The sequence below is a fragment of the Zosterops lateralis genome (assembly GCF_965231275.1).
Source record: "Zosterops lateralis genome assembly, chromosome: 33".
Lineage (NCBI taxonomy): Eukaryota > Metazoa > Chordata > Aves > Passeriformes > Zosteropidae > Zosterops > Zosterops lateralis.
The window spans coordinates 399966-413772 of record NC_139793.1 but is presented as its reverse complement, the minus strand read 5'-3'; the positions used below and the strand labels follow the sequence as shown (position 1 = coordinate 413772).

General features: G+C 50.9%; 1 protein-coding gene across 1 annotated transcript; it reads left to right on the top strand.

The window, feature by feature from the left end:
* Positions 1-12013: 12013 nt before the first annotated feature.
* LOC310921161 (olfactory receptor 14J1-like) lies at positions 12014-12946 on the top strand (the record flags this gene model as incomplete). Its single annotated transcript, XM_083881270.1, has 1 exon — positions 12014-12946. The coding sequence occupies one exon, from the start codon at positions 12014-12016 to the stop codon at positions 12944-12946; it is 933 nt and encodes a 310-aa protein (XP_083737396.1).
* Positions 12947-13807: the final 861 nt, after the last annotated feature.

Below are 13807 nucleotides of genomic sequence, written 5' to 3'. Positions count from 1 at the left end.
CAATAGGTTTGGGGTGTCAGGGGAGGTTCCCCAAATGTGTCTAGGGGGATCCATGGGGAGTCTTGGGGGTTCCCAAGTGTCCCCAAAAGAGTCTGGGGTCTCCCAAAGGGATTTCAGGGGGTCCCAAGTGTGTCCCAGGTGTCCCCAAAAGGCTCTGGGGTCTCCCCCCCTTTCACCTTGGGTCACCTGGGCAGGGGCTTGGGCAGGATCTTTCAATCACTTGCTACACTTGGGACTTGGCCCCTGCTTGACAAAAAGGCTGATGGAGCTCACAGGCTCCTTCCGGAGAGCAGCTGGCCCTGCAGGATTCCTCTGTGCAGGAGAGTTCCTGCAATCACAGACTTGCTTTTGATAAATATCATGGCCTGGGCATGGAGTTGGCTTTTTCCCTGCAGTGAATTTAATATTCTGTGTCGTTTTCCAAAACTCTCTGTCAGAGAGGGCTCACTAAAATGATTTCTCTGCTCCCAAGACATGCAAATTACTTTCTTTTGAAATTTTTTTCCCTTTTCTCTCTTTGTTCTTTATACAAGACTTTGGCTTCCACTGTTGAGTTGCAGGCTATCCAAAAATACAGGACTTTGGAGGAGTGGTTTTATGGAGATGATGGCTGTGGGCTGGGAGCCACACTTCCCAGCTCTGGCCTTAACTTTAGTACCTGCTCTACAGAAATCAACCTTTTCCCAAACAGACACCTTGGGTTTGGAGTTGCCCAACTTGAGGCCATCAAATGCTGCTCTTCAGAGCCTGCACATCTTCCCCCTAAAATCAGATGGAGATAAATGGGTCAAATCTTTCCATCAATCTCTTTCAACACATCACCTCAAAATAGAAAATCTTACTGTTCCTAAGAGAATCTATTTCCAACTAATACCTCTTTCCCACAATGAAACTATTCTGATGATCTATAAAAAGGGGTTTTTTTGTCCAAAGCATAGCCCTTTAAATTTTGTCAGCAATACCACTGATAAGGAAAAGATAAGATAAGAGGTGAGAAAAAGTTCAAGAGGAATGACTGTAAATTTTCTGAGTCATCATGGAGTCAAAAGAACTGGTACCAGATCTGGGGTGAATGAATGGCCCACTAAACTTTCAAATAAATTTTTGCTGAAATACAGACTTTCACTTTAAAATACAATTATTTTTAAAAAAATTAAAGGAAGAGAAAACTGACAAAATTAAGATCTGTATAACTATCAATGACTCTGTTGTCTGAGCTTTCCATTGGATTTATCCTTCAATATTATTTATGTTCTTCCAAAGGATCAGCACAGAGCCTCCCAGCAGCAGTAACCTCCTGTGACACACAAAATTATGTTGCAGTCAGGAATTCTTCCAAGGGCTGCAGCCCAAGCACGTACCTGGTTTCAAAGGAAACAGTGCAATTCAACTACCTACAGGTACTAAACAGAGCTGTGGGGTTTTAATTGTGGGACAGCGTGATGGCAGGAATAAGACCTTTCTTACATGAAAGGAGATGGAAAAGGATACTGTTTAAAAAATGGTGATGAGTACTTTGAGAGATCAAGCTCCAAGCGACTGTGGTATTTGACACCTTTAAATTACCTATACCCCCTTTCAGATAATCTGGAAAATCTTTGATGCTGATTATGGGCTGTGATAAATTTATCTGAATTACACTGTTCAAACATTAAGCATTTATAAAACACTGATTAAACTCATGTAATGAAAACAGTATTGAAGAAGAAAACTGCAAAATCATCAGAGACAAGCATATGCCCCTGCAGAAAACTGACAAAGTTCTCAAAGGCGAAAAACTTTACTGACATGGGAAGAAATAAAAAACAACTTAATTCAATTTTACACTCCTGAATGGTTCAAATTCAAAATTCAGAGTATGGCTTGGAAAATCAACCAAGAAAATCTGCTCTGGTCAAACTTCTGAAGTTCAACAAGCACCTAGAGACTTTCAGCAATCCATCCACAGGTTTTGAAAACCAATCCACAGGGACTGAGAAATCCAGAGACAAGTCTGTTCCAGTGGCTTTGCAGCCTTTGCTGGGAAATCCATGGCCAGCCCCAAGGCCCTGCAAGACCCAGTTATCAACCATGTGAAATTCACACCCTCAACTTGCAGCTGCTCATTTCCCCAGCAACTGAGTTCATTTCTCTTCAGTGCATGCACAGATAGTGATGGCAATGAAGCATTAAAGAGAAGAATATCTCCCAAGGACAATCAGGCAAGTCAAAGCCACTGCAGAACTCCAAAGTGAGGAAGTGCAGGCTGGTGCCCTGAGCCAGGCTGGCTGCTGCAGGGCTCTGGGACACAATCACAGAACAACTTGGGGCAGGAGGGGCCTCAGGAGGTGCCGCAGCCCAACCTGCAGAGCACGGCAGGGGCAGCTGAGGGATCAGACCAGGCTGCTCAGGGCTTTATCCAGCAGGGCCCTGAGCAACCCCAGCCATGGAGAGGGCACCACCTCTGTGGGGAGCTGCTGCAGTGCTGAGCTTTCCCTGTGCTCAGCTTCAGGAGCAGCCTGGACTGCTCTGATTTCTATTTATGCCACTTCAGTTACAGCCCCCAAGCCTCCATCTTAAATCTATGGTTCTAAAGAATTCATCTCTTGTATGTAAACCACAAAGTTTACATTTGCATTTTAAAATACAATACTCGACTCAGAATACAAACCTGTACACTGAAGCAGCAAATGCCCTCAGTACAGAATAATTTCCTCTTCATACTGCTCCTGGGTCTTGTGGCTGAGCTGACAGACTGCACTGCTGCCAGACTTCCAGTCTAGTTGCTGCTCAGGCCACTTCTTTTCTCAAGAAACAGCTGGATGCAAATGCCGAGAGATGAGTCACATGCGAAGTGCTGCAAAGGCAAGTGAAGTCATTTAGTAACTTTCAGGCTAAAGTAACAAGAGTCCAGTCCTGTGAAATCTGCCAACCCCTGCTCATGTGCCCAGGAATTCTGAGCTCGTCTCCCCCTGCCCTGCTGGGCCAGCCCCATCCCGCTGCCGCCGTTTCTTCGGCGCTGCCTTGAGGCTTTTTGCTGCTCTGTGACCCCACACTGCCCTGCCCTGCTGGGACATCCCTGCCATTCCAGCTGCCACTGCACAGCTTCTGGTCCCATCCACCAGCCCGGGATTTTTTCCCCTGTTCCAGCTTGGTGCTCTCAGGGTCCCGAGAGATTAGACTGCCCCGGGCTTTGTGAAACAATGCCTCCCAAGGCTCCTGGTTGTGTTTGCTATTAATGCTGCAGTTGTTGTTTGTTTGTTTGCCTTGTTATATATACTAGTAAAGAACTGTTCTTCTTAACCTCATCCCTTTGCCTGAAAGCCCCTTTCCTTTTCTAAAGTATAATAATTTGGAGGGAGGGGGTTTGAATTCTCCATTTCTAGGGAGGCCCTGCCCCTCCCCAACAGATCCCTGTCTTTCAAACAGAGACAGCCTTTCATGTGTCCTCAGTACTCCTAGCATGCATCCTTGTAATTCCTTCAATCTGCTCATTTAGCACAGTCCTGGCGTTCTGTTAGGCCAGGAGACCTGTTAGAAATAACTGTGTAGTTCTTGGCTTTCACACTTATATCTTGGCTTTTGCAAATGATTTTGACACAGTGCAATTTGAAATCTCTTTTAAACTGCTTTTGATACGGTATAATTTGTCGCCCTTTAGCAGTTAATACCCTAATCCCTGTGGAGATTGCATATTTCAGTGTGATAAATGTATTATAGTTTATGGTATTGCAAAATATTGAAATAGAGTATATTATAAAACTATAAATATATAGTATAAAGACAATAATCATAAACATAAATATAAATACAAATGTAAACAATAATATAAATATACTATTTAATAGACTATATTAATATTAAAAAATTAAAATATGCTTATTACCTTTGCAGAAGTGACTATGGTTGGGAAATAATGACTGATGCCTGTATTTCTGTAACTGACTGACAGTAGTGAAATGGCTAATGTTGATTGAAAGAAAAACATTGGCTAAAATGTCTGGATGATAAGATAACATTGGAAAAAAGCCCCAGGCAAATAACACAGAAAGAGCCAGGAGGAATCCACCACCGACCCTTTGGCCATCAATAACTGACAAACCACAGACCAGGTGGCCCTGAGAGGAAATAAAACCACAAAACTCTCAAAATCACATCTGCATTATGGCACATCCTTTAGGAAGATGAGGTCAGGGGTAAAACTAAGCTAAAGAATTCCCAGAAAATGTGCACACAAAGGGATGTTTAAATGTGTATAGTCTTCATGAATATGCATTTGACCAATAGTCTTGGGTTGCAATGCAAGATGGAACCAAAATTATTTTATTCCATTCCCATCTGTTAAAACCAGGTGAGGCAGTGTTCTTTATCTCTTCCATGGTCCATCCCTCATAACTCCAGGGATTATCTTCTGTTAATGGCCCAGCTGTTAAAACCAGGTGGAGGCAATGTTCTTTATCTCTTCCACAACCCATCCTCCTTCCAGGGGCTTATCTTCTGTTAATGGGCCATTGATGCTCACTGCATGAGTGATAAAAGTAAATCATCCCATTGTGAGATGCTTCTCCCACAGGGAGGAGCCAAGCATTCCTACCTGGATATAATCTCAGATTCAGCACACCAGAAGCAGCCTGTTTCCACTGGATTCCCAGAGGAGGACCAGACCCATCTGCACCACCACTGGACCATCAGAGGAAAACTACACCCTTCTAAAAGGTCATTGCTTCAAGAAAACCACATCTGTCACTGCAGGAGGACTGCAGCCACAAACAGCCTGACTAACTGGGTGTCAGGTTGTATTCTGACTCTGTCAGTAGATTTTTTTTTTTTACTACTGCGTTTTTAGTTTAATTTTTCGTTTTTTAAATTTAGGCTGCAAGGAAGTTGAAGATGCCCCGGGACAGCCAGGCAGGTGAGGAGGAAGTCAGTGCCCCTTTCTCCCTCTCTCCTGCTCCATCTCCCAGCCCAGCACGGGCCCCGGCTGCAGGACAACCCCACTGCCAACACTGGGGGATGTCCTGAGGGGATGGACTGAGGGGATCTCCTTCCCCTTCTCTCTGGCACAGAGGAAAATCCCATCCTCTCCTTGTCCTTCCTCCCCCAGACAAGAAGCTGAGGATGGAGACCAGGGAGGACAAATCCCCACAGCAGAACCTCATGGGAGAGGCTGTTTTGAGAAGCCCCACAGTGCAAGAATCCAATGGGGAAGAAAAGCCTCTGAGATCCCACAGGAGGAGGGGCTCCAAACTCATCCCAGAGGGCTCTGACGAGGAAAGACCCACCCTGAGCTGGGAAGGCGGAGAGAGCTTCAGCCGGGGCTCTGAGCTGGTCCATGAGCAGCGTCATAATGAGGAGAAGCCCCACAAATGCTTGGAGTGTGGGAAGAGCTTCAGCCGGAGAGACCACCTGATCAGACACCAGAGGATCCACACTGGGGAGAGGCCCTACGAGTGTCCTCAGTGTCAGAAGAGGTTTAAGACCAGCTCCACTCTCCTCAGGCACCAGCGGATTCACACAGAGGAGAGGCCCTTCCGCTGCCCCGACTGCAGGAATGGCTTCAAGCACAACTCCACTCTTTTCACCCACCGGCGCATCCACACTGGGGAAAGGCCCCACGAGTGTGGGGAATGTGGGATGAGCTTCAGTGACAGATCCAGCCTGATCTCCCACCAGAGGATCCACACCAGGGAACGGCCCTACCAGTGTGAGCAATGTGGGAAGAGCTTCAGCCAGCGCTCCACCTTGATCTGCCACCAGAACACCCACGCTGAGGAAAGGCCATACAAGTGTGGGGAATGTGGGAAGGGCTGTATCCGGAGGTCCAAACTGATCATCCACCAAATGAGCCACACTGGGGAGAGGCCCTATGAGTGTTCTGAGTGTGGGAAGAGGTTTCCGACCAGCTCAGATCTCCTCAAGCACCAGCGGATTCACACTGATGAGAGGCCCTTCCGCTGCCCCAACTGCAGGAAGGGCTTCAAGCACAGCTCCACCCTCATCAGGCACCGGCGCATCCACACTGGGAAGAGGCCCCACGAGTGTCCCCAGTGAGGGAAGAGCTTCACCCACAGCTCTCACTTGACCAGACACCAACGGAGGCACCTGTAAGGGAAGCCCGGAGAGTGTCCTGACTGTTGGAAGAGCATAATTTGAGTCTCCATCCTCATCCCCTATCAGAGGACTCAACATTTTGCAGAACCCTGGTTACCCACATTTACCATGACCCATGCTGGGAGGAAACCTGTTCCTTTCTCTGCCCCTGGCAATGATATGAGGTGGGAATGAAGAACATCAGGGTCTGGTCATGGCCCTGTCATTGTCTTTGATCCCATATCAGGTCATTGTTGGGGTCAGAAAAGGGACTCTCTCCCTCTCTCTCCCAAGGAGAAGGGTGTCCTTCCCATGCAGGATAAAATACGTTGCTGGGTGTGACAGTTGATAATTGGTTGTAATTTCCCTGTATATAGTTTGTCCTATCCCCTTCTCTTATCACCGTTGTTTCTGTTCCACTGTTGTTTTGTTGCTTATCCTGTTGCTGTTCCCAGTAAATTGTTCTTCTCCCAGCCTGGGGTCTTTGCCTTTTGTACTTTCAGTGGGAGGCTGGAGGGCAGCCAGGGGCGGCACGGTTTTAGCAGGAGCAGGAAATTGGGGAATCCCATTCCTAAAGCCCGGCCCGGGGAAACCGAGCATCACATCTGGTGCCAGCCCTGGCTGCCCTGGCAACAGCCTTGGGAGCGGGTCCCTGGCTGGGGGCTGTGGGAACCTCTTCCCTCTGGGGCCCAGGGACAGGACTGCAGGGAACGGCTGGAGCTGACTCGGTGCAGCTTTGGCTTGGATCTCAGGAAAAGGTTTTTCCCCCAGAGGCTGCTGGGCCACTAAACAGGCTCTCAGGGAAGGCTCACAGCTCCAGGGCTCTCTGAGCTCCAACAGCCTTTGGACAGCGCTGCCAGGCCCAGGCTGGGATTGTTGGGCTGTCCTGTGCAGGGCCAGCAGTTGCACTCCAGGATCCTGATGGCTCCCTCCCAACTCAGCCCATTCTGGGATCCCTTCTGGCATCCCCTGGCCCTGGCAGTGGGACTGCAAATGGTTGCCATGGCAAGGGACTCTGGCCCCAGGCCTGAGCTGGGATGCTCAAGAGCCCTGTGGGCAGAGGCAGTCCCAGCCATGCCATGGGCACATCCCAGGGCACCTTGGGCTGCAAAGGCACCCATCTGTCACAGGCACTCACGGGGGCTCCACGGTGACACCCCAGGAGAGCCCAGGCTGCCAAAGAGCCAGGATGTCCCAGACACTCCCAGGGCTTCCTGTCCTGGGCACAGTGGGAGCTTCAGGCAAAAGCTTCATTTCTTCATTGGAGAAACTCCTGCTGAGTCCTGAGGTGGAGAAATGACACCCAACAGCCACTGTGGATCCTCAAACCCCTTCAGGATGTCTAGACTTTTAAAATTCCACCTAAGAGAGGAAACCTAAAGTCTCTGGATCCAATTCTAGTCCCAGATTTGTCAAAGGTTTATGTGTGAAAGATTGGACAGGTGGAATTGAACCAAAATGTGATTTGTCCTACAGGATAAACGATGGAATACTAGATATATTTCTATAAATACAGCTATGACTGATTCAGATCTGGATTTGACAGAAAGATTTATTCACAGCACAGAGTAAGTTTTAAAAAAGAGTTCTTTTCTCCAGAGTACAGAAGCTATAATAAATAATAGAATAAGGTGCTCTAGGTAGCAATTTTGAAGTCAACAGGGCCCTGTTGGGGTTGTTTGAGCCCATTGCAGGCAGAGCCTCCTGCTCCAGCAGGAACTGCCTTTCCTGTGCCAGGCCCAGGGCAGATCCCACTGCAGGAAAAGCCCCAGGCCAGCCCCAAGACAGGGAAGGGCTCGGGCACAAGTGCAGAGTGCCGTGCTGGGAGCTGTGCCAGGGAGAGCCTTAGGCACCAAAGGCACCTTGGCAGCAGCAGCTGCTTCCAGGCCATGGCCAGAAGCCTCCCTTGGCAACTGGGCCTGGTGGCCACCACTGCAGAGCTGCTGCTTCAGGGCTCATTTCTGCCTGGCCTCTGCCCCAGCCCACAGAGTGTCACCTCAGCCCTGACTCTGGCACAGCCGCTGGGCCTGAGCCCTGCAGAGCCTAAAGGTCACCTGTGCCCCCCTGGCTCTGGCAGCCCCTGGGGCAGGGGGGAAAGGCCAGAGCAGGGGCTGCCTTTGGCTGCTGGATGTGGGCTCCAGCAGAGACAAGGAGGAGTCAGGGGAGTGGATGGAGGGCAGTGAGCAGCCCCTTGTCCCCGTGCAGTCCTGGAATGGTTGGGATGGGAAGAGCTCTGCAGTGCTCATCTCATCCAAACCCCTGCCATGAGCAGGGACATCTTTCAGCAGATCAGGTTGTTCAGAGCCCTGTCCCAGCTGGACTGGAATGTTTTCAGGGATGTGGCATTGACCAACAATGCCCTTCCCCACTGCCTGTTTGCACACAAGCACTTCCAGGCCTCTCTGCATTTCCCTTGCCCTCACTCTGGGCTCACTCACACACCTCCCAACAACCCACCTGCAGCTTGGAGCTGCAAGGAGTTCAAAGCTTGTCTGTCCTTCAGCAGTTGGTCTAATTTTGCCTTCAGCCAACTCTGGATGTGTGTTTATTGCAGAACTTCCTGTGTGTCTAAATTCCTTGAATGGTTCTGCCTTGGGGAAGGGGAACCTCCTTGGTGGCAACTTGGCCTTGGCACACACACTTGAGGAGATTGTCTGTTTTCAGTGGGGAAACTCAGGAGTTTTAGATTGCTTCAAAAATAAAAGAAGAAAACCCCTATATTGGCTGAGTGCCGCCAGTTCTGCAAGCACAGCAGGTCCCAGGTGAGTGAGGAGAGACAGGATGGGGTTGAGGAATGTGGAGCAAGGTTGTCCACACTGGGCCAGAGATCAAGGCACAGCTTCTCTGAGCAGGCCACACTTCTTTGGGAGAGTTCATGGATTAATATCAGTCACTGAATGCATCAGTCACCGCTTCTCTAAAGAGAACAGTAATAAAATACATCCTTACAAATAGAAATGTGTATTTCTTAGGAGCGCTTGGAAACTTTTCTCCATAACTGCAGGAGGAAACCTTCCTAATGAACTGCACCAGACCAGAGGGAAATCAAGGCACAGCCATGGTTTGTCAGGACTTGCTTGATCCTAATGAGCCCCGTGGTGCATTTGGTGCTGAGCCCTGGAACCTCAGGGCCTGAGAGAAGATTGCACAAACCTTTCCAGGAGTCAAAGTCAAAAGAAAACCCCAAAGTGTCTCAAAGCATTAATGGGTCTCACTGATGTCCATCCCCAACCAGGCCCCTCCTGGTGTCCTTGAAGTAGAGAACTGAAGGCCAGGATTGCACAAAAACCTCTCAGAGACTCAGTGTGGGAAGGAAAATCCAAAGTACCTTAAACACCTTGAGTATCTCAGAGCATTAATGAGCCCCACTGAGTGTCAATGCAAAGCTCCAAAGGGACTCATTAAAGCAGATAATTGTAGGCCAATTATCACACACAGCACTCAGACTCAGTGTCAAAAAGTAGTTCCTTAATAAACTTTGAGTACTGTGAAGTGCTAATGAGTCATACTGAGTGTTGTTACTGATTTAGAATCCCATGGGACTTGTTAAAGTAGATAATTGGGGCCATGATTGCACAAAACTCTCATACAGTCAGTTTTAAAAGGGAAACTCCAAGTACCTTAAAATAACTAAAGTATCTTGAAGCATTACTGAGCCCCACTGAGTGTCATTACTGACAAAGCCTCTCAAGGGACTAATTAGGCAGATAATTGGATTGCACAGACCTCTCAGAGATTCCAAGGCAAAAGCAAAACCCAAAGTCCTTTGAAAAACCTGTCACCACTGCCTGCAGTTCTCTGCTCTGCCTGGGGACAATTCCTCTGTACTGTCCCTCTGTGGACCCATTAAAACATCCAGAAACTTTGGAGTTGGATTCTGACTTTGAGTTCTGGAGAGGTTTCATCACCTCCCCCGATGTTCAGGGCCTCATCACCAAGCCCCAAGAGGGTAAATAAAGTCCCTGTGCTGTGTCTGTGCTGCTGAGCTGGGCCGGGCTCCTGGCACAGAGGCAGCTCCTGGCAACCAAGAAGAGCTTCAAATACAGATTTCTCTTGATGAGCAGCTCTTCTCCCAGCCCAGCAGGGCTGGGGCACTGCCTGCAGCCACCCCGGGCACAGCACACAGGTACAGAGAGCTTCAATCACTCAGGGCTGGGAAGGGGCTGACAAGTGCCTGGGGGAGAATCACTCCCAGCCCTTGGCACAGGAACCTCTGGCTGCAGGACAATGCAGCTGCAGCTCCTGCAGTGACCTCCTAAAGCTGGAACATGCCAATGCCTACAGACTGTGTGAGTACATTCTCTGCTTCTCTCCTGTGTAGAGCAGCCAGGGGTGCCCAGGGCTGTCCTGCAGAGCAGGGTCCTGCAGCCCAGGGCGCTGTGCTGGGGCAGGGACTCTGCTGCCTGCCAGGGACAGCTCTCAGCCAGCCCTGGGAGCTGCTCCCAGCACTAGGGGACAAGATCGAGGTGGAAGGAGACAGCTGGTAAGGCTTGGAATTGTTCTCCTTGTGTGGTGAGGATACTGAATTGTTGAGGAATGCTCCCAACATGACATTTAACTCCAGAACATTTCTAAGTAAATTATTCAGGGAGCACAGTGAGGCAGGGGCTGCAAAAAAGGAGAATCCTGCTTTTTTAATCTAATCTTTTTTGATCCAATCTTAGGAATCCGTGTTGCCTAAATGGGAAATTGCACATAGATATTCACCTCTCATTCAGGTTGAGAAAAAAAAAACCAAGTAATTTTCTCTCAGACCTTACTAAACCAGGCAGTGACAAAAATCAGCACAGGACCCCTTGCAGGAAGCACCAGTGTTGGTTTTCCAGCCTCCTCAGGGTTGCTCTGATGTTGCCATCAGAGGCTGCAGAGCCAGAGCTGCCCCTGGGCAGTGCCTGAGCTGGGAGGGCTCTGCAGGGCAGAGCTGAGCCCCCAGGGCTAGGCTGGGCTCTGGCAGCACTGGCAGGGCCCAGCCCTGGGCACAGGGAAGCAGCTGCAGGCAGGGACAGCTCCAAGCAGCAGAGCCCTGGGCAGGCAGTGGGGGGAAAGTGCCACCAAGCTGGGCTGGGATATTGAAAGTCCTCTCCTTAATGACCTATCCCGTGAATACTATTTTTACAGATCTCCATGCCAGGACACCACAAATGGGGTGTCCCAGCTCCCTCTGCCCTGGGGAGCAGCTCTGGGTAGGGCAGGCTGGAGGCTGGGAATGAGCTGACTCTCCTCCAGCAGTGCCATGGACAGGACCCTTGGTGTGCCCTCAGGATACCATCCAGGCTGTGAGCTGCCTCCAGGGGACACTGGGGACAGGTGTGTCCTTGGCCAGAGGTGAGGCTGAGGCTCTGAGAAATGCTGAGCCAGTTTGTTCTGCTGTGGCTCCCTCTGCTTTCAGCTGTGTCAGGCTGATTTTCAGGGGAACACAGTGACTGCCCTCGATCTCAGAAAGGGCAGCTGGGGACAGATGGAGCAACAGAGCATCTCCCCTCACCCTTCACTGAGTTACAGCCAATGCTCTTGCACTGCACAGTTCTCTCTGATCTCCCTGGGCACTGCAGGAAATCCTCTCAAACTGCCTTTGGCCATCACCATTCCTCAGCCCTGGGACAGGAGATGCTGCCCAGCTCCTCTGCCTCAGGAGCAGTTTGGGCTGCTGAAGTCCAACCCCAGGACTGGCCCCTGTCCCTGTCCCCATGACCCCACTGCTGCAGAGCAGAGCTGAGCCCTCAGTGTCTATGGGCAGAGCCCTTGCTCGTCACAGCCACGGGGCCAGATCCCAGCAGAGCTCCAGGCACGGGGCGGCAGGAAGGGCTCTGAGAAAAGGAGAATTGGGTGGCACAGAGCAGCAGGGGCAGAGCTGGGAGAAAGGGCTTGGACATTGCTCAGCAAAGTCTCCCCTGACTTGTCACTGTGTCCTCCTTCAACAGGATTCCATGGGCAGAGTGAAGAAATGTCCAACAGCAGCTCCATCAGCCACTTCCTCCTGCTGGCATTGGCAGACACGAGGCAGCTGCAGCTCCTGCACTTCTGCCTCTTCCTGGCCATCTCCCTGGCTGCCCTCCTGGCCAACGGCCTCGTCATCAGCGCCGCAGCCTGCGGCCACCACCTGCACAGCCCCATGTTCTTCTTCCTGCTCCACCTGGCCCTCAGTGACCTGGGCTCCATCTGCACCACTGTCCCCAAAGCCATGCACAATTCCCTCTGGGACACCAGGAACATCTCCTACACAGCATGTGCTGCACAGGCCTTTTTCTTTCTGTTCTTCATCTCAGCAGAGTTTTCCCTCCTGACCATCATGTGCTACGACCGCTACGTGTCCATCTGCAAACCCCTGCACTACGGGACCCTCCTGGGCAGCAGAGCTTGTGCCCACATGGCAGCAGCTGCCCGGGCCAGTGCCTTTCTCAATGCTCTCATGAACACAGCCAATACATTTTCCCTGCCCCTGTGCCAGGGCAATGCCCTCGACCAGTTCTTCTGTGAAGTGCTCCCGATCCTCAAGCTCTCCTGCTCCAGTTCCTTCCTCAGGGAGCATGGGCTTCTTGCTCTTATTGCCTCTTTAGCACTTGGCTGTTTTGGGTTCATTGTTTTCTCCTATGTGCAGATCTTCAGGGCTGTGCTGAGGATCCCCTCTGAGCAGGGACGCCACAAAGCCTTTTCCACCTGCCTCCCTCACCTGGCTGTAGTCTCTCTGTTCCTCAGCACAGGCACATTTGCTTACCTGAAGCCCCCCTCCATCTCCTCCCCATCCCTGGATCTGGCCCTGTCAGTTCTTTACTCAGTGGTGACTCCAGCATTGAACCCCCTCATCTACAGCCTGAGGAACCAGGAGCTCAAGGCTGCAGTGTGGAGACTGATGACTGAATTGTTTTGGAAACACTAAACTGCTGGCCAGTTTCTGCAAATCACTTGTAATAAAAGTAATCTTTGACAATTCTTGTTGGTTTCATTTTTGAGGTTCTTTTTATTTCTTGTACTATTAAATCTTATCAACAAAGAAATGTCGTTGTTTGTACCATTTCTCATATTGTTTTTCTGTCCACCTTCCTTGTGGTCACAGCCTGTATCAGTGAGAGGGAGCACACGTGCTGGTTTTAAAGGAGCTCAAGGATGTCCTGGGCAACTTTGATGCAGAGATGCCCCTTTTGTTCCCTTCTCTGCAGCTGCAGCAGCAATGTCTGTGTGCAGAGCTGGGGGCAGATCAGGGCTGGCACAGCAGCTGTGCCCAGGAGCAGCAGCCCTTGGTGCTGCCAGTGCTGCTGCTGTGGCCCTGCCCCGCTGCCCTCCTGGCCCTGGGGTTGCTGTAGGGCCTGAGGGCTCTCGGGGCCGGGCACAGGGCTGGGGGTGGCAGTGCCGGGGCTGCAGCAGGGACAGGCCATGGGCACTGCTGGGGCAGCGCTGACGCCTCAGGGCAGGGCCTGGGGACTCCAGACTCCTTGCCCAGGCTCTCTCCAGAACACGCCCAGGCCAATGCTCAGCACAGAAAAGCCCCGGGAGCAGCCCCAGGCTGGCCCTGGGCAGGCTGGGGGCAAACAGCAGGGCTGGGGCTCTGCAAGGGCCCTGGGGGAGACGGGAAGGAGCAGCAGAGCAGGGGCTGATCCATCCCCACTGCACTGGACACCCCAGGGCAGCGTCCCAGAGCGTCCTCATGCACCTGCCAACAACATCCCCCCTGGGCAGCCCTGGCCTCTCCCCCAGCTCACACAGGGGCTGCATCCTTGCAGGCACAGACACGGCAGCACTG